Here is a 20,064-nt window from a genome sequence, read left to right on the forward strand (position 1 = left end):
CTCATTTTCTTTATTTTTACTGGCCGCGTTTTTCAACTTTTCCAAGAATAGCATTCTTTCTACCATCTTGAATAGCGCCAATATAATTAATATTGCGTAAAACAAGAAATAAAGTAAATAATTAATTTATCAATGAATAGCACGTAAAAAATTAACTTAATATTTCTACCCCAAAATTCCTTGAACACAGACGCATTTCGTAATAAGAAGCTAAAACATATCCATGTTTTTCAAAAATAACGACGTTTCTTATTTACGATACGAATAAAATCTGTTTATTTTTCATGAATATGGGCTCAAGTAAGATAAAGTCGGTATAAAATACGATATCATAAGCAATTACCCACATTTATTCAAGAATACAGGCGTAAATAAAAATAAGACATAAAAAGATAGTTATTTTTATCAAAAACGACTAATCATCAAATATGATACTATTCTTGAAAAATTTCAACAATTATTGCAAACGAACTATAAATACGTCGGTATTTACGAAAAATGAGCGTGCATTCACTCTGCTGTCATCGGCTCAACTGAGATCAGACATTGGCGAAATCTAAAAGGAAACGCCATAAACCTAAGAGATAGATCGATAGATAACTGAGATCAGCCTCTATTTGTGTCAAGTGTTTTGTCTCAAACGAATAATGACGCGCGAAATCGGCGTTACGTCCCTGTTTACGATAAAATATCAAAGATTTATGATCGTTTGGCATACAGTATTCAATTTGAGATAATTTTGAATTACGTCGATATTCTCGCAAACCAGCGATATGTTCAATGTCAGCAGTCAGCACTTCCATTCCCACAATATGGGCATTTATTATCTTCAACTATACGCAATCTTTTCAAATGCCCACTGCACATGGCAATGTCCAACTCTTAATCTGTTAATTACAGTTATCTGCTTGCGAGAGTTTAGTGTGGTTTTGGCATACCAAGGTTTGGTAGGCGGCGTCTTTTGTATACCGGTATACCATTTACCCTTAAATTCAGTTGCTTTTTTCCAGCATTCCAACCAAAGTTGCTTCAGTATAATGGAGAATTCAGCCTGGAAATCTGTATATGGAACTTTGAGGAGTGCGGAGTGATCAATGTCAGGATTTCCAGTGGCAGCCCGGTCAGCTTCTTCATTGCCCGTAATTCCGGAATGTAAAGGTACCCATTTGAACGTTACCAATCTTTCTTTACAATAGAATCTATAGATTAATTCCTTAATGTCATACACAATATAGCTTAAGTTAAATTTACTAGATTTGTTTTCTAGAGCATTTATTGTACTCATAGAATCAGTCAAAATCAACAGGTTATTTATGTTTAACAACTCAAAATGTAACAGAGCCTGATAAATAGCATACCATTCAGCTGTAAAGATACTGCAGTTATTGTTTATCTTAAAACATTTAGTTAATTTTAATTGAGGGATCATAGTAGGCAGATGTTAACCTGTTGTCAGTTTTACTACCATCTGTATATAAAGTATAAAAATTTGTATTTTCTAAATATTGTAATAGTTCTATCAACTTCTATCTGTGAGTCTGTTTTTTGAGAACAAATTAGTATGTCATTATTAATGACTTCATATGGTATAGAATATATAGGCCATATCAAAGACTTATACATATTTACAGTTAGTCTATTTGTTTGTGCAGTAATTATTAATAGATCTGGTAAATACCCAGCAAAAAGTTGATCGATTTTTATATTACTTTCGCCTGCTCTCTGTAGAGCCTGACCTGGAGCTATGCTATTCAAAATAAATTTATTTTAAGCTGTTAATATTTTTAAACAGAACCTTTTAGCAATTTTTAGACGTCGCAAAAATAAAGGTTGAATACGTCATGTTTCAGTTTCCATTGCTATGACTGGTGTTGAACACATAGCTCCTGAAATGATTCGAAGTGCTTTATTTTGTATTACGTCTTGTTTTCTCAAAAGAGTTATATTTGTGTTCATATAGGCTAATGCACTATAATCGAAATGACTACGAACAATACTTTTGTAGAGCATAGAAAGGGTTTGAGGATCAGAACCCCAATGGATACCAGACAGTGATCTTAAGATATTGAGACCCTTTGAAGCATTTTTGATTATATCTATACTAATATTATAAAGAGGAAAGATTTGTTTGTTTGTATTGAATAGGCTCCGAAACTACTGAACCGATTTGAAAAATTCTTTCACGTTTTGGAAGTTACACTATTCCCGAGTGGCATAGGCTATAATCTTTTTTGAAAAACAATTGGGATCCTTACTAGGACTCCAATAATGTAACACAAGGTGTAAAAAAATTACCTAAAATATTCTTTACATCGCGTGCCCCGCGAAAAGTATTGATGATAGAATAAAATAATGTGAAGAGGTATACGACAAAGGGAAGATCTTCCACCGAGCGGGTGATATTTGCTCGGTAGACCGACGGTCCAAATGTTGTTGTTCGGAACTTGTATATATGCGCTTTATCTTGAAAATGTCGTAAGCGAGATTCAGGCATCTGTCAATTATCTTGCGTTGTATGATGGCTACCCGCCACATCACTCCCCTCCGAGACTGGAGGTCGTGTCATTTTTAGTTAGCGTTGTCCGTGCTGAGATTAGTTTGCAAGGGCCAGTGCTGCTTGAAGCCTGCGGTGAGTCGAGGCTGAGCTTGAATGCTGCGTGCGTGTCACCAGTGCTGCTCGAAGTTTGCAGTGAGTCGAAACTGAGCTGAATGCTGCGTGATTGTCGCCAGTGCTGCTCGAAGTCTGCGGTGAGTCGAGACTGAGCTTGAATGTTGCGTGCGTGTCGTGCGTAGTCCATGTGATGCAGAGCTGCCACGCCGGAGATGTGTGACCCCAAGCGTTGATGATCCGGTCGTGGGCTGCGATGAACTGTAGCGGCGTGATGAGGCAGTGAAGTTGCGTGCCGTAGGAACAGGAAGCGCGGTGAGTCGGCTGCGATGGTCCTGTTGAGGCTGCGATGCTGGCTTGCTGTGGGACGACTGTCAATGACGTGCTTTTATCTGCGAGAATGCGGGGATTGTGGTAGCCAAAGTTCTTGATGCGCTGATGATGAATCAGAAGGTTGCGTGTTCACATCTCGTCGCAGGTCACCAGTTGTAGGTTTACGACAAACGGAAGATCTTCCACCGAGCGGGTTATATTACTCGGTAGACCAACGGTCCAAATGTTGTTGTTCGGAACTTGTATATATGTAAGCTTATCTTGAAAATGTCGTAAGCGAGATTCAGGCATCTGTCAATTATCTTTCGTTGTATGATGGCTACCCGCCACAAATGTACTACGACTTTGTAGAACACATTATTATTCACAAAAAGTGTCGCGACAGCATATATCTAACTATTATAGTTATGCCGCAATAAGTTTTCTTTTATTTTTTTAAATAAAACAACGTCGTTGAAATTTTTGTTAAAGACCCGAGCGGGGCCGGAGCGGGCCGCTAGTATTTAATATGATCTTCAAATTTTAATCTTGGATCAAGCCACACGCCTAGAAATTTATGTTTATCAACCCAAGGGAGAGGGCAATTATTGTACATAACTGAGCTATCACATTTAAAATCTTTTTTTTGTAAATACCAAAGCACCACTTTTACTGGAGCTGATATCCAGATTGAGTTTCAATTTATAAAGGTTATATAAATTTGACAAAGCTATATTCTATTGAAACGAATGAGATGACGGTTGAGAATGAAGTACTTTATTTCTTGGTAATTGACTAAAGTACACTACTAGTACATATTGTAACCACTAGATGCCGCTAGTATAAATTAAACTTATTATTTTGATATTAATAAATAAACATATTTTAACAGCACCACTAATCAAAATAATCTAATATCAATTAACAACAAAATCAAGAACAATAACTTGACCTTGACGTTTTTAAACTTTTTGAACTCCTAATAATTTTACTAAATAGCTATGTTTGGCACCACTTAGACTTTTCGTTAATATATCGGCGGGAATCTCAGACGTTGACAGATAAACAATTTTTACAAGCTTATTAGATACTGCTTCTCGTATAAAATGGTAGCGCACATCTATGTGCTTAGTTCGTTTGTGAAACAAAGGATTTTCCGTCAACTTTTGAGCTCCCTGGTTATCGTTGTAGATTACTACAGTATAATTACAATAAACAATATCTGATAAAATACTTTTTAAATATATTGCTTCTTTACATGCCTCAGCAATGGCCATGTATTCAGCTTCAGTACTTGACAACGCTACTGTTTGTTGCTTCCTGCATTCATAGGATACTACACAGCCTGACAATTTAAAGCAAAAACTTGTGTAGGATTTCCTATCTATACTATTTGAAGCCCAATCAGCATCTACGAAGCCTTCTAAATTACAAGTGTCTTTAGTAAACTTCAAACCGTAAGACTTCGTTTTTTGTAAATATTTTAAAATTCTTTTTGCATGATGCCAATGAACTGAAGTAAAACAATTATTAAATTGGCTAAGATAGCTCACACTATATGATATATCTGGACGCGTTAATACTGACAAATACATAAGATTTCCTATAAGCTGTTGATAGGGAAACTGTTTGTCAACACATTTTGCCTTATTTAATCTCAAATTACATTCGGTTGGAGTATCTTTTGTATTACAATCATTCATATAAAACTTTTTAAGAATTTGTTTTACAAATTGGTCCTGATCAATGGTGATACAATTATTTTCATATTTCACTCGCATGCCTAAACACCTTTTTATTTTACCTAAGTCTTTGATTTAAAATTTTGACATTAGCTTTTCTTCAAAGCATTAGTCATAGTCTTACTATTAGAAAAAAAAAAAAATCATCAACAAATATTGCAATGATAGTCTGCTCATTTTTACATTTTTTACTATACAAACATGGTTCTGAAACTGACTTTACATAATCCATGTCTATTAAATAATAATTTATTCTGGTATTCCATGCCCTAGCAGACTGCTTCAAACCATAAACTGCTTTTTTAAGTTTAAGAACACAATTACTAGGACAATTTAAACTAGGAGGTGCGTGCATGTACATATTTTCTGTTAAAAAACCATTTAAAAATGCTGTAACTACATCAAGATCAAAGATTTCAAAATGAAATTTTACACTTAATGCAAACAGAAGTCTAAGTGTAGAGTATCTAAGCACTGGTGAGTAAGTTTCGTTAAAATCTAATCCATGCTGCTGAGTGTAACCTTTCGCTACAAGCCTAGCTCTATACCTAACACTGTTATTGCTTTCTGGCCTTTTCTTGAACACCCATTTGCACTGTACTACTCTATCTGCCTCCTCTTGTTTAACAATCTCCCACGCTTGGTTGTCTTCAAATGCTTGAAGCTCATCAGACATAGCCTGCTGCCACTTGTCTTTCTCTGGGCCGTTCGTAGCTTCATCATAAGTTATGTCTTCAAACCAAGACTCTGGTTCATCTGAAATACAAAGGTTGGTAAAACCATACCTTTCAGGAGGTTTCCTGGTACGCTTTTCCACCAATCGAGGCTCTTCTTCCTCAGATAGCTCTTATTCTTCAGATAATGATAAGAGTTTCCTTCAGTAGAAGTTGTTCTTTTTTTCTGAATCAGATACATAAGTAGGATCATCCTGATTTGTCAATGTTATTTCACTTTCTTCAGTAGAACTTTCCTCTTGTACTGACTGCTGTTTTTCTATCTGTCCTTCGTTTATCTAAGTAGTATCTGGTTCCATTACAATGACATCTTTGCTGGTACATATTTTTCTAGTTTCTAAGTTATACAATCTTTCCTTTCACATTCTCTGGATACCCCACTAATATGAATTGAACTGCTTTCTTATCCCATTTCAATCTTTTATTTTTAGGAACATGCATCATTACTGGGCTCCCAAATATTCTGACATGACTGAGATCAGGCTTTTGTCCTGTCCATACTTCAATCGGTGTCTTTTGGTCCAAACCTGAAGCCGGTGATCTATTTTTCAAGTATACTGCCGTGTTAACTGCTTCTGACCAAAAACTTTTATCCAGTTTGGCCTCGAACAATAAACATCTTGCACGTTCAACTATAGTCCTGTTGAAACGTTCGCTGAGACCATTCTGCTCCGGAGTGTATGTTCGTCTTCTGATGGATAATTCCACTATCTATCAGATAATTTTCCATCATATCTGAAGAAAACTTCCCTCTATTGTCGGTTCTCAATGTTTTTATCTTTGTTCCTTAATGATTCTCAATCATTTCTTGAAATTCCTTGAAACGCTGTAGAATCTGATTCTTCTCCTTTATAAAATATACAAAAGCCATCCTGCTAGCATCGTCAACAAACAATAGAAAATATCTTGCCTATCCAATCGATCGAACCTCCATAAGCCCACACAGATCTGAGTGAACTAAATCTAGCAATTCTGTACTTCTATGGTTGAGTAATTGGAATGGTAAACGACTCTGTTTCCGTTCACAACATACTTGACAGTTGGATTTTTTTTATATCAGCCTTCATATCAAACGATATTCCGTCTACAGCACCATTTTTCATCTTCTGCAAATCATTACTATTAATGTGTCCCAATCTTCTGTGCCACTGTTTTGCATCTGTAGTCTGAACTGCTGCCGCCAACACTTTCTCTGATCTTACTGTATTCAACTTATACACACTATTTTGTAGATTTGCTATTCCAATAAGCTCATTTCGTTGATTATGTATATAACATACATCACTTTTAAAAGAAACTTTGTTTCCTCTTGCTATCTGATTACTGACAATAAGTTTGTCGTTAGATTAGGTATGTATAAAATGTTGTTTACCTTAATATCAAACTGAGAATTATTAACAACAGTCAGGCACAGTCATATTGTTTGCAACAATAATTTCCTTCATATCGTGTACTTTTCTCACTTGCAATAAGTTTTCTTTGCTTGATGTCATATAAGCACTAGCCCCTGAGTCGATATACCAGTCTTCTCTATTAAATTCACTATGAAAAAAAGCAGCACTAAATGCGTTTACTTGCTTTTCTTTCAATTGAGGATACTGATTCTTAAAATGGCCAATTTTCTTGCACTTGTAGCATTTTATAATCTTTTTTACATTGTGCGTGTAATTTGAAGTTGGTTTTACACATTTTTTATTAAAATTTTGATCTACCCTACCTTTTTGTTTCGACCATAATGCAATTTCCGAGTCATGGGTCACCTACCTCAGAACTCATATTAAGCAATTTGGTTTTTATGATATCAGAATTTATGGCAATGCGGAATGTTCTATTGCCATAATCATTGGGGCAAACTTTTCTGGCAGCCCCGCCAACAGCAATGATCCGATCCATTCCTCGTTAATTTCAAACCCTGTACCTTTTAGTCTTTGTGCAGTTTCCACTATCTGACTTACGTAACTTGTCATGGATTCACAATTATCAAGTCGAATGGATATCAGTGTTCGAAGTAGGCTGATTTTCCTTGTGAACCCGTTGATAACTTTTGTAGTTTCTGCCACAAATCCTTGACTTTGGTTTCATTTTCAATGTGCACATATAGCTTGGGATCGAAGCGTTTTGTCTATACACTACCGTTACCGGCACGTGTGATGCTAAATTTTTAATTTGGTATCATTAAGCCGTAACGAGTAGGACGTGCGCGACGGAGAGCGCAGAAGGGTCTGGGCCCGCTTGGAGCCTCCGTCGGTGCAGATCTTGGTGGTAGTAGCAAATACTCCAGCGAGGCCCTGGAGGACTGACGTGGAGAAGGGTTTCGCGTGAACAGTAGTTGCTCGCGAGTCAGTCGATCCTAAGCTCAAGGAAAGATCTTATGTCGATGTGGCATGTTTTTTTATTTTTAAAAATGATGAAAAATAACGCCCTTTGAGCGAAAGGGAATCCGATTCCTATTCCGGAACCCGGCAGCGGAACCGTTTCAATAATCGTTCCCTCGTCTTTAAAAACGAGTATTCGACGGGGTAACCCAAAGTGGCCTGAAGACGCCGCCGAGAGGTCCGGGAAGAGTTTTCTTTTCTGCCTGAGCGTTCGAGTTCCATGGAATCCTATAGAAGGGAGATATGGTTCGGAACGCGAAGAGCACCGCATTTGCGGCGGTGTCCGGATACTCTCTGCGGACCTTGAAAATTCAGGTGAGGGATGTACGTGGAGATGTCGCGCCGGTTCGTACCCATATCCGCAGCAGGTCTCCAAGGTGAAGAGCCTCTAGTCGATAGAATAATGTAGGTAAGGGAAGTCGGCAAATTGGATCCGTAACTTCGGAATAAGGATTGGCTCTGAGGACCGAGGCGTCTCGGGTTTGGACGGAAAGCGGATGCGGCCGGTGCCGGGTCTGGTCGATGTTCGTGCGTTATGTTCGTTTTAGCGAGTTAGTATTTTAATATAATGCGGCCTCAAACTGTATATATTTAATATGACACTCGCGAAAATCGTCTTACGTTTCGGACTGGATCCGGACCCGCGTTCTCCGGCCTTCCGCGGATCTTCCTAGCCGTAAGGTCGTGTCGGTTTCGTTTCGTGCGCGATCGGCACGATTCTGTACGACCGCCGTTCAACGGTCAGCTCAGAACTGGCACGGACAAGGGGAATCCGACTGTCTAATTAAAACAAAGCATTGCGATGGCCCTCGCGGGTGTTGACGCAATGTGATTTCTGCCCAGTGCTCTGAATGTCAACGTGAAGAAATTCAAGCAAGCGCGGGTAAACGGCGGGAGTAACTATGACTCTCTTAGGGGCGATACGCATTCTTTTATTTTCCTATTAAAATCCAGTCGTCTTAATCTGGTGACCAGTGGCGCGGTCACCAGCATAGTGCACAGGATGTGGATGGCTCCGAGGCTGGCGGAGTCACTCACTATAAGTGTGAGAGACGATGTCCTGTGCCAAGTATACGTCCAACCCTAACGGGTTAAGTGAAATTAGTTGCTCATAACAGGGACGGTGTACCTGTTTGCTCGTGGCTGGCTATCGAATGGACGGGACCAATACACCCCCCTGTTAGTAATGGGGTAAGAGAGAGCGGTCTGAAACTATGGCCGAGATCACGACGCCCCACTCCTACCCATAACCTGCACGTGGTACCGCCGCACATTGACCGATACGGGAGGAGGGGCAGCACTTGAATCACGTAGTCTTGGTGTAGCCATTGCGGGACTACAGCCCTCGTAAGTGCCGCCTTAGAACGCAACGGGGCAATAGGTGGGCCGGGGCGCTAGCGGGGGGGAGTAATCTCCCCTGTTGGCGTGCACCGCACTGTTCCCTCTGGGGGCAGTGTCATCCGGATATAGGTGGGCCGGGGCGCTACCAGGAGGGAGCAATCCCTCCTGATGATGTCCCTTATGGGACGGTGTAACCCGGATGGCTGTACACGTGGTAAACACGTGACAGCAGCCTCGTCGGATGGACGGTCCTCGAGGACCGTCAAGCCTAGCAGGTACCTTCGGGTGGGGCCTAGCGATACCTGCGGGCGAACCCCGCGTGGTCGGGTTTGCAGCCCGGCCACAGAGGGTTATACTGTTGCAAAAAAGTTTATTAAAGGAAATAGACCTGAAGCCTCTGGCCTCCCGCTGGAGTCAGAGAGGACAGGCGATAACCCGACTGTGCGGGGTTCCGCCGGCGCAGATCCTGTGGGTCAGGATGCGCCTGGTTGGACCTGCCAGTTCTGCGAACGATCCTTTTCGACCAACAGGGGTTTGGGTGTCCACAAGCGTAGAGCCCACCCTGTTGAGACTAATACGGATGCCGCTCCGATGATGGTGAAGCGGCGGTGGCATGGCGAGGAAGTCGACCTCCTCGCTCGCACCGAGGCCAGGTTGCTCGCTGAGCGGGGTCAGTGCTCGGGTGGAGACCTCTTTGGCGAGCTTCCAGGGTTTGGAAGAACTCTGGAAGCGATTAAGGGACAACGGCGGAGGGAGCCTTATCGGGAATTGGTGCAAGCGCACCTTGCCCGATCTGGTTCCCAGCCGGGTCCCTCGTCAGGGGGGTGCTCGGCCGAGCCTGACTTCCGGCGGGCTTCTGGAGCTGAGGAAGCGGGCGAGGAACGATGCGCCGAAGACGCCGCTGCCTATGATCCATCCGCAGTCGGTCAGATGTCGCCCGATGCCGCTCGGGTTCTCTCCGAACTCCTTGAGGGTGCGGGGAGAAGACGAGCGTGCAGGGCTATGAGACCCAAGACTGCAGGGCGGCGAAACGATTTGCACGATGATCGGACAGCTAGTGCCCACAAAACCAAAAGACAAAAGCGCAGAGCGGAGTACGCGCGTGTGCAGGAACTATACAAGAAGTGTCGCAGCAGAGCAGCAGCTGAAGTGATCGATGGCGCGTGTGGACCCCCAGTGTGGACGGTACTCTGGAGAATTCCGCAGTACTGGACGCGGTGCTTGGGGATAGCAGGAAGAAGCTGCGGGCGGGAATGTCACGTGGCGGTGCTAGACTTCGCTAAGGCATTCGACACTGTGTCTCACGAGGCACTTGTCGAATTGCTGAGGTTGAGGGGCATGCCCGTACAGTTCTGCGGCTACATTGCTCACCTATACGATACGGCGTCCACCACCTTAGCCGTGAACAATGAAATGAGCAGCCCTGTGAAAGTGGGACGAGGGGTTCGTCAAGGGGACCCTCTGTCGCCGATACTCTTCAACGTGGTGATGGACCTCATCCTGGCTTCCCTGCCGGAGAGGGTCGGGTATAGGTTGGAGATGGAACTCGTGTCCGCCCTGGCCTATGCTGACGACCTAGTCCTGCTTGCGGGGTCGAAGGTAGGGATGCAGGAGTCCATCTCTGCTGTGGACTGTGTCGGTAGGCAGATGGGCCTACGCCTGAATTGCAGGAAGAGCGCGGTTCTCTCTATGATACCGGATGGCCACCGCAAGAAGCATCACTACCTGACTGAGCGAACCTTCAATATTGGAGGTAAGCTGCTCAGGCAGGTGAGTTGTGTTGAGCGGTGGCGATATCTTGGTGTCGATTTTGAGGCCTCTGGATGCGTGACATTAGAGCATAGTATCAGTAGTGCTCTGAATAACATCTCAAGGGCACCTCTCAAACCCCAACAGAGGTTGGAGATTTTGAGAGCTCATCTGATTCCGAGGTTCCAGCACGGTTTCGTGCTTGGAAACATCTCGGATGACAGATTGAGAATGCTCGATGTCCAAATCCGGAAAGCAGTCGGACAGTGGCTTAGGCTACCGGCGGATGTGTCCAAGGCATACTATCACGCCGCAGTTCAGGACGGCGGCTTAGCGATCCCATCGGTGCGAGCGACCATCCCGGACCTCATTGTGAGGCGTTTCGGGGGGCTCGACTCGTCACCATGGTCAGTGGCAAGAGCCACCGCCAAATCTGAAAAGATTCGTAAGAAACTGCGGTGGGCCTGGAAACAGCTCCACAGGTTCAGCCGTGTTGACTCCACAACGCAACGACCATCAGTGCGCTTGTTTTGGCGAGAAAATCTGCACGCATCTGTTGATGGACGCGAACTTCGCGAATCCACACGCACCCCGACATCCACAAAGTGGATTAGGGAGCGATGCGCGCAGATAACCGGACGGGACTTCGTGCAGTTCGTGCACACTCATATCAACGCCCTCCCATCCCGCATTCGCGGATCGAGAGGGCGTAGAGGTGGGGGTGAGTCTTCGTTGACCTGCCGTGCTGGTTGCAAGGTTAGGGAGACGACGGCTCACATCCTACAACAGTGTCACAGAACACACGGCGGCCGGATTCTACGACACAACAAGATTGTATCTTTCGTGGCGAAAGCTATGGAAGAGAACAAGTGGACGGTTGAGCTGGAGCCTAGGCTACGAACCTCGGTTGGTCTCCGTAAGCCGGATATTATCGCCAGGGATGGTGTCGGAGTGATCGTGGACGTGCAGGTGATCTCGGGCCAGCGATCGCTTGACGAGCTCCACCGTGAGAAACGTAATAAATACGGGAATCACGGGGAGCTGGTTGAGTTGGTCGCAGGTAGACTAGGACTTCCGAAAGCTGAGTGCGTGCGAGCCACTTCGTGTACTGTATCTTGGAGGGGAGTTTGGAGCCTGGCTTCTTATAAGGAGTTAAGGTCCATAATCGGGCTTCGGGAACCGACACTATAAATCGTTCCGATATTGGCGTTGAGAGGATCGCACATGAACTGGACCAGGTTCAATCAGATGACGTCCGTCATGGGGGGCGGCGTTGGTTGAGCCTTGCACAGTTGTCCAGCGGTAAGGGTGTAGATCAGGCCCGTCTGTTTCTCCCCCGGAGCTCGCTCCCTTGGCTTCCCTTATATTTAACATCAGAAACAGACATTAAACATCTACTGATCCAATTTCGCCGGCGTACGGCCACGATCGGGAGGGTGGGAATCTCGGGGGTCTTCCGATCCTAATCCATGATGATTACGACCACAGTCACTAAAGACGATGGCATGATGATCCGGCGATGAAAATAGCCAAATGCCTCGTCATCTAATTAGTGACGCGCATGAATGGATTAACGAGATTCCCACTGTCCCTATCTACTTTCGTCGTCGGCCTTGGTCGAGGACAGACGTGTGAATTGTTTTTCCTTTATTTCTTTATTTTCCGTTCATTTTAAGTGTATCGTGTTTCTCTTGGTGTATCGGACCCTCTCGCTTCTGCTTGAGGTTTAAACCATAAGACACTGCGGCCATATTGCTGTGTGAGCGGTGTGGCGAGTGCGAAGGCGGAGCTTAGCTCGACGCGGAGTCGGTCCCTCTCGCTTCTTCTTGGGTGCCGGTCCATATAGGTCGGCGTCCATATTGGATTGCGTGTGAGACGGCCGATTCGCGTGAGGGCGAACCCGCCATTCAGGACTGTGACAGTGACACTAGTGTGCGATAGTGACCTTTTATGATTTGCTGTGGGCGGTAGCCGCCATTTTGAAACAGTGATAGTGACACTTGAGAATGCGACAGTGACGTTAGTTTGTGTGCGTGTGTGTATTTCTTATTTGAATTTGGCTGTAAGTTTGTTAGTAAATATAATTTGGAATAATGTCGGAGGAGGAGAGGGGGCTATTTTCCCCTCGGGTCTCTTTGGCGCGCTCGCCGCCTAGGGGACTGACTGCACCTCCACCGGCGCCTATGCCGCCGCCGGCCCCCCGGGGGGCTAAAGCGGGGGCAACTGTGAGTGCCAAAGGCCGGAGGACCGGCCTGCATATTCCAGTTGCTCCTGGACTGTCGTCCTCGGCGCCTGTCACCCCGGCTGACCCAGTGGCTGGTGTCCCTGATTTCCCCATTCCTGTAGCGTCAGGGGCTCCGACTGGACCCCTTGATGTAGCAGCGCAGGGGAGGCTGGAGCTGCTCGAGCAGGCAAACCGAGCGGTGCGTGGGATAATGTCGGTGGCGACGGCGGCATCCAAACTCAACAAGTCGGAGGTCAATGTGATCTCCGAATTTGGTCGCGATATCCTGGCCGTAGTTGGGGCCCTCGGGATCCAGCTCTCAGAAAAGGAGCTGGTGGTCGAAAGGCTCCGCTCGGCAGAGGCCTCTGCACGGCGTGACGCCTTGGTACCTTCGATGGCTGCTGGTGCGGCGGCCGGGTCTGGGACTGGGCCTGCGACTTTTGCCACTGTCCTCAAGACGGGCCCTGGTGGGGTCCCGAGGTCCATTGGGGCCTCTCAGGGGCCTTCCTTGGCATTTTACCCGTCCGAGGGCAATGCAGAACTGAAGACAGCGGAGGACACAAAGAAGGAGGTGAAAAAGGCCATTGACCCTAAGTCAATGGCAATTGGAATACGGAGCGTAAGGAAGGTCGGGAATGCGGGGGTAGTGGTGCAGACCACGTCCCCCGCGGCTGCAGTTAAGCTGAGAAATGCGGCCCCGCCATCACTAAGAGTCACCGAACCCAGGCGCCGACAGCCCTTAGTGGCTGTCAATGGTGTGGAGGGTGACCCCTCCTTCGAGGAGGTAATTGAGTGCCTGGCTAGCCAGAACCTTGACCCGGAGGAGTGGCCCCTCACTAGGATTCGAGCGGAGCTCACGGGGGCGTTCAAAAAGGGGAGGCGACAGTCCAACAACACTACTGTGGTGTTCAACGCCTCCCCTCGCATCAGGGACGCCCTCGTGAAGCTTGGCAGAGTGTATGTGTGTGTGTATCACGGGTCCAGTTAAACGTGGCGTGATTGTTAGTAAAATATAATATATAATATATAAATATATATGTGGGGTGGGTCGCCTGTGAGGTCACGGACTTTGTCCGGGTGACCTGCTGCAATAAATGTCAGCAATATGGTCACCCGGAGAAGTTTTGCCGGGCCAAGGAGGCCACCTGTGGCCGATGTGGCCGATGTGGAGAGGATGGCCACCGAACGGAGGCCTGTAAGGCAGCCTCCACGTGCTGTGCGACCTGCCGGCGATTCCGTCGCGAGGCTATGCACCCGACGGCCTCGCGCGACTGTCCGGCGCGCCGGCATGCGGAGGAGCGCTTCCTAAATCAGGTCGAGTATGGATATTAGGCCCCGACTTCGTATTGGCCAAATCAATCTGGGTGGTGCAGAGGATGCGACGAGGGAGCTACCCTCCATTGCACGTGATCTCGGCCTGGATATTGTTCTTGTACAGGAACAATATTCCATGGTCGGGTTCCTAGCCCAATGTGGAGCACACCCCAAGGCGGGTGTGTATATCCGCAACAGGGGGCTCCCCTGCGCGGTTCTGCAACACCTTAGCAGCACACACATGACGGTAATGCACATTGGGGGGTGGGACTTATATATGGTGTTTGCGTACTTCCAGTATAGTGACCCTATTGACCCATACCTGCACCGGCTCGGGAATATTCTTGACCGGTTGCGGGGGGCTCGGGTGGTCATCTGCGCAGACACTAATGCCCACTCGCCATTGTGGCATTCGCTGCCCAGGCACTACGTCGGTCGGGGTCAGGAAGTGGCTGACCGCCGCGCCAAGATGGAGGATTTCATTGGGGCGAGGCGGTTGGTCGTCCATAACGCGGAGGGCCACCTGCCGACCTTCTGTACGGCGAACGGAGAATCTTATGTCGATGTCACGCTGTCCACGCGGGGAGTACGCGTGTCTGAATGGCGCGTAACTGATGAATCATCGAGCGATCACCGGCTCATCGTGTTTGGGGTGGGGGGCGGTACAACAGGGGAGCGGGACGAGGACGAGGAGGCGCGGAGCGATTTGAGGCCGTGCGAGCCGTGTGCACTGCGTCGGTACCGGGACCGTGGGGTGGATTGGGACCTCTTCAGATCGCGGATCCATGAGCGATTGGGGAGTCTGGACCTCGAGGAACCTGCGGCTGCCCTTTGCGAAAAATTTACCGGGGTTATAGCACGCACCGCTGCAGAATGCTTAGGATCAGTGAAAGCAGATAGAACTGACAGGGGTTATGAGTGGTGGACCCCGGTACTCGATAAGCTTAGGGTAGCCCAGGGTAAGGCCAGGCGTCGATGGCAAAAGGCCCGCAGAACAGGGGGTGAGGAAGAGGAGCAGGCTGGGAGAGTCTTCCGCGACCGCAGGCGCGAGTATCGAAGAGCGATGCATGACGCCGAGACCGCCTTTTACCGGGAGATCGCTGAAGGGGGAAACCGTGACCCGTGGGGACTAGCGTATCGGACGGCGAGTGGTAGGCGACGCGCACCAACCAATGTGGTTAACGGGGTGGAGTATGCGGGGCGGTGCTCGGATGATGTGAGTGGGGCCATGTGCACCTTGATGTGGGCGCTGTGTCCGGATGACTATATGTCTCGGGACACTCCGTACCATTCACGGGTGCGTATCATGGCCGCGCTCCCCCCATCCGGGCGGGACGCAGACCCGCTGAGCAAAGACTCCCTTCGTGCCATAATTGGCTCACTGAGGAATACCGCACCGGGCATCGACGGTTTAACGGCGCGCATTATCAAAAAGGCACTTCCGGCTGCTGAGGCCGAGTTCGCGGCCGTATACGCACGGTGCGTTGTGGAGGGGACCTTCCCACCGGTGTGGAAGGATGGCCGCCTACTTGTTCTGTCAAAGGGGAATGGCAGGCCCTTAACGGACCCCAAGGCGTATCGCCCGGTCACCTTGCTGCCGGTCCTGGGAAAGATCCTGGAGAGGGTACTATTGCAGTGTGCTCCTGGCCTCACCCAAAGTATTAGTCCGCGCCAGCACGGGTTCTCTCCTGGATGCTCGACGGTGACGGCGCTGCAAACTCTGCTGGACGTGTCGCGCGCCTCGGAGCAGAGGTACGTAATGGCCATATTCTTGGACATCAGTGGCGCTTTCGATAACGCGTGGTGGCCCATGATAATGGTGAAGGCCAAGCGGAACTGTCCGCCCAACATCTATCGGATGCTGACGGACTATTTCCGCGGACGCCGTATCGCCGTTGTCGCGGGGGACTGTGCGGAATGGAAGGTGTCCACGATGGGCTGTCCGCAGGGTTCAGTGCTCGGGCCGACGCTCTGGAACGTTCTGATGGATGACCTGCTCGCCTTGCCGCAGGGGGTAGAGGGAACAGAGATGGTCGCCTATGCCGATGACGTGACGGTACTGGTTAGGGATGACTCACGGGCGCAGCTTGAGAGGAGAGCGCACGCCGTGCTAGGACTCGCAGAGGGGTGGGCGAGCAGGAATAAGCTCGATTTTGCCCCGGCGAAGTCCCGATGCATAATGCTGAGGGGGAAGTTTCAGCGTCCCCCTATAGTCCGGCTTTGCGTGTCTTGTACATGGGCACTTATGTTACAACCCTTACCTATGCGGCGGCCGTATGGTACTTGCGGGCTGCTGTGCACGTCGTGCGCAGCGTGCTGCTTAGGACGCAGCGCCCGTCGTTGACACTGCTAACGAAGGCATATCGCTCGTGCAGCACGGCTGCTTTGCCGGTGTTGGCGGGCGTCCTGCCGGCGGACCTGGAGGTAACTCGTGCTGGACGGAGGATGCGGGAGTGCGGAGGATTGGCGCGGGAGTTGGCGGCGGAAAGACGACGGCGGATTGACAGTGATGCCTTGGCAATTTGGCAGGACAGGTGGGTGTCTGAGGGTAAGGGGAGGGAACTGTTCAAGTTCTTTCCCGATGTTGTGGGCAGGAGGAAGGCAACGTGGATAGAGCCGGATTATCAGACCTCGCAGATCCTCACGGGACACGGGATCTTCAATAAGCGGTTGGCGGATATGCGACTGAGGGAGGGGCATGCTTGCGACTGCGGGGCGGTTGAGGAGGACAGGGACCATGTCCTGTGGGAGTGCCCTCTATACGACGAAATCCGGGGCAGGATGCTCGATGGAATCTCGCGGTCTGAGGTGGGCCCAGTTTACCACGCGGACCTGGTCAGGGACGAGCATAACTTTCGGCTCTTGCTCGAGTTCGCGCATGCATGGCACACGGCGCGCACTGCGCGCGAATCACGAGGACTGCCTGGCGACGAAGAATGTGGGTGATGTTAGCAGCCCCAGAACGGGGAGAATGCTAGTGGAGTGAAGGGGACGGTGTTAGTTTGTAGAACCGATCGGTACCTTGGTGCCGTGAAGTTCATGCTTCGGTCCTAATAACCGCAAGGTTGGTGGGACCATGGGAGGTGGTGGGAATGTCTCTATCTACTATCTAGCGAAACCACAGCCAAGGGAACGGGCTTGGGAGAATCAGCGGGGAAAGAAGACCCTGTTGAGCTTGACTCTAGTCTGGCATTGTAAGGAGACATGAGAGGTGTAGCATAAGTGGGAGATCGTTTCGCGCGATCGTCGCTGAAAAACCACTACTTTCATTGTTTCATTACTTACTCGGTTGGGCGGAAGCGGTGCGCGGTCGATAATATCGGCGGGCGCACGGTGTTTCGTTCCAAGCGTGCAGAGTGGTGACGTGGCGGAAACGCTCGTCGCCGTTTAAAACTCCCGCGTGATCCGGTTCGAGGACACTGCCAGGCGGGGAGTTTGACTGGGGCGGTACATCTGTCAAAGAATAACGCAGGTGTCCTAAGGCCAGCTCAGCGAGGACAGAAACCTCGCGTGGAGCAAAAGGGCAAAAGCTGGCTTGATCCAGATGTTCAGTACGCATAGGGACTGCGAAAGCACGGCCTATCGATCCTTTAGTATAAAGAGTTTTTAGCAAGAGGTGCCAGAAAAGTTACCACAGGGATAACTGGCTTGTGGCAGCCAAGCGTTCATAGCGACGTTGCTTTTTGATCCTTCGATGTCGGCTCTTCCTATCATTGCGAAGCAAAATTCGCCAAGCGTTGGATTGTTCACTGTTGGGACACGTAAGCGCTTGCGCATGCAGTTATTGCATTACACTGCACTAGTTGCCCGGCGCCGGTCTTTATGTAAACACATGTACCATCTTACGGAATAAACGGTGTTTTCATTACTGTGCATTAGTTCTTTATTACTGAAGTCACAATTGGTAACAACATCTACAGTAGTGATCCAAAAGTGGTGACCCCGACGTGATTTATATGAAACGAAATTGTGATTAATAATGACGACACCAGGAGTTCCGGCAACTCAACTAGCATTGTCGCAGACTTCAGCGGACATTATGGCGATCTCGCTATCGACACGTATACCAGAATTTTGGACAGAGCAACCAAGAGCATGGTACATTAGGATCGAGTCTATACTCGCCCCACAGAAACTTGGGGATGAAGTTAAATTCGACATTGTCGTATCGAAATTACCAAAAGAAGTCATTATTCAACTAACAGATTTTCTAGCTAAGCCACCGGACACAGGAAAATTTCTGGCGCTAAAAACGAAATTATTATCAACATTTGAAGAGTCCAAAAGTCGACAAATTGAAAGACTCATAGGAGAGATGGAACTAGGAGATCAAAAACCTTCTCAGCTATTGCACCGCATGAGAGAGTTAGCCAGAGATAAAGTACCGGACGACACCCTGCGAGTGTTATGGCAAGGTCACTTACCTACAACATTGAGGGCAATCCTTACAGTCACTGAAACAAAAGATTTAGACAACCTCGCCATGATTGCGGATAATGTTGCGGAGGCCACGCGAGTTAACCACATCTCTGAGGTCGTTAATCAGCAAACCTCGAATATGGAACGACCATCAACAAGCGACACGTCTTTAATTTTAGCGGAAATAGCAAAATTAAGCGTCAGAATGACTAACATGGAGCAGTCACGATCCAGACAAAACTACTTTGATCGTAACCGTGATAGAAGTGGCTCACGATCTTCATCGAGACGCCGTACCCCACAGAACCCCAACTGGTTATGTTACTACCATTACAAGTTCCGTCAGAATGCTCAGAAATGCGTCCAACCATGTGCATGGAAACCAAGTTCGGAAAACTAGGCGTGGTACGGTCGCGGGCGGAAGCTAGTACCATTTTAGGATGCCGCCGTTTGTGTGTGATGGACTACAATAGTGGACTAAATTTTTTGGTGGACACAGGTGCTAATATTTCAGTTTTACCGGTGCCTAAAATAAGTAAATTTATCAAAAATCCTAACTATAAGTTATATGCAGCCAATGGAACTGAAATTGCAACATTTGGTGAAAAAACGTTAGTGCTAGATTTGAAGCTACGTCGCGCTTTCCGATGGAACTTCGTGCTTGCAGATGTTAAACAGGCTATATTAGGGGCGGACTTTTTAACTTCTAACAATCTTTTGGTTGATATGGGTGAACGTAAGCTTATCGATAAGGTAACAGATCTGAATGTATTAGCTTGTATAGTTGTTAGCAATCAACCTTCATTGCATACTGTTGATGTGAGTCATCCATATCGTGATTTGTTAGCGCTGTACCCCGACATTACGAAACCAGCGTCATTTAAGGAAGTAAGTTCTCATAACGTTTTGCATTATATTGAAACTACTGGTCCACCGGTGCATGCTCGTGCTCGACCACTGGCACCTGAGAGATATAAAATAATTAAGGAGGAATTTCGGATCATGCAGGAATTGGGTATTTGTCGGCCTTCTAAAAGTGCTTGGGCTAGCCCGTTACATATTGTCCCCAAGAAAAATGGAGACTTAAGACCATGTGGTGATTATCGTCAACTGAACGCTATTACAAAACCTGACAGATACCCTATTCCACGACTGCATGATTTTACTTATATTTTGGCTGATAAAAAGATATTTTCAAAATTAGATATCAATAGAGCATTTCATTGTATTGATGTTGCTCCTGAAG

At 47.4% G+C, this 20,064-nt stretch overlaps 1 protein-coding gene and 1 non-coding gene across 2 annotated transcripts; one reads left to right on the forward strand and one right to left on the reverse strand.

The window, feature by feature from the left end:
* Nucleotides 1–11,177: 11,177 nt before the first annotated feature.
* On the reverse strand, nucleotides 11,178–11,298 carry Mir3342 (microRNA mir-3342). The gene is given in 1 exon segment (NR_107620.1): nucleotides 11,178–11,298. It is a non-coding gene; the product is annotated as a microRNA mir-3342 (primary transcript).
* Nucleotides 11,299–18,378: 7,080 nt separating this feature from the next.
* On the forward strand, nucleotides 18,379–19,218 carry LOC119630912 (uncharacterized). Its single transcript, XM_038021444.2, has one exon. The coding sequence runs from the start codon at nucleotides 18,379–18,381 to the stop codon at nucleotides 19,216–19,218; it is 840 nt and encodes a 279-aa protein (XP_037877372.2).
* The last annotated feature ends 846 nt before the right edge of the window (nucleotides 19,219–20,064 follow it).

This window comes from Bombyx mori, chromosome 11 (assembly GCF_030269925.1).
Source record: "Bombyx mori chromosome 11, ASM3026992v2".
In the NCBI taxonomy this organism is placed as follows: Eukaryota; Metazoa; Arthropoda; class Insecta; order Lepidoptera; family Bombycidae; genus Bombyx; species Bombyx mori.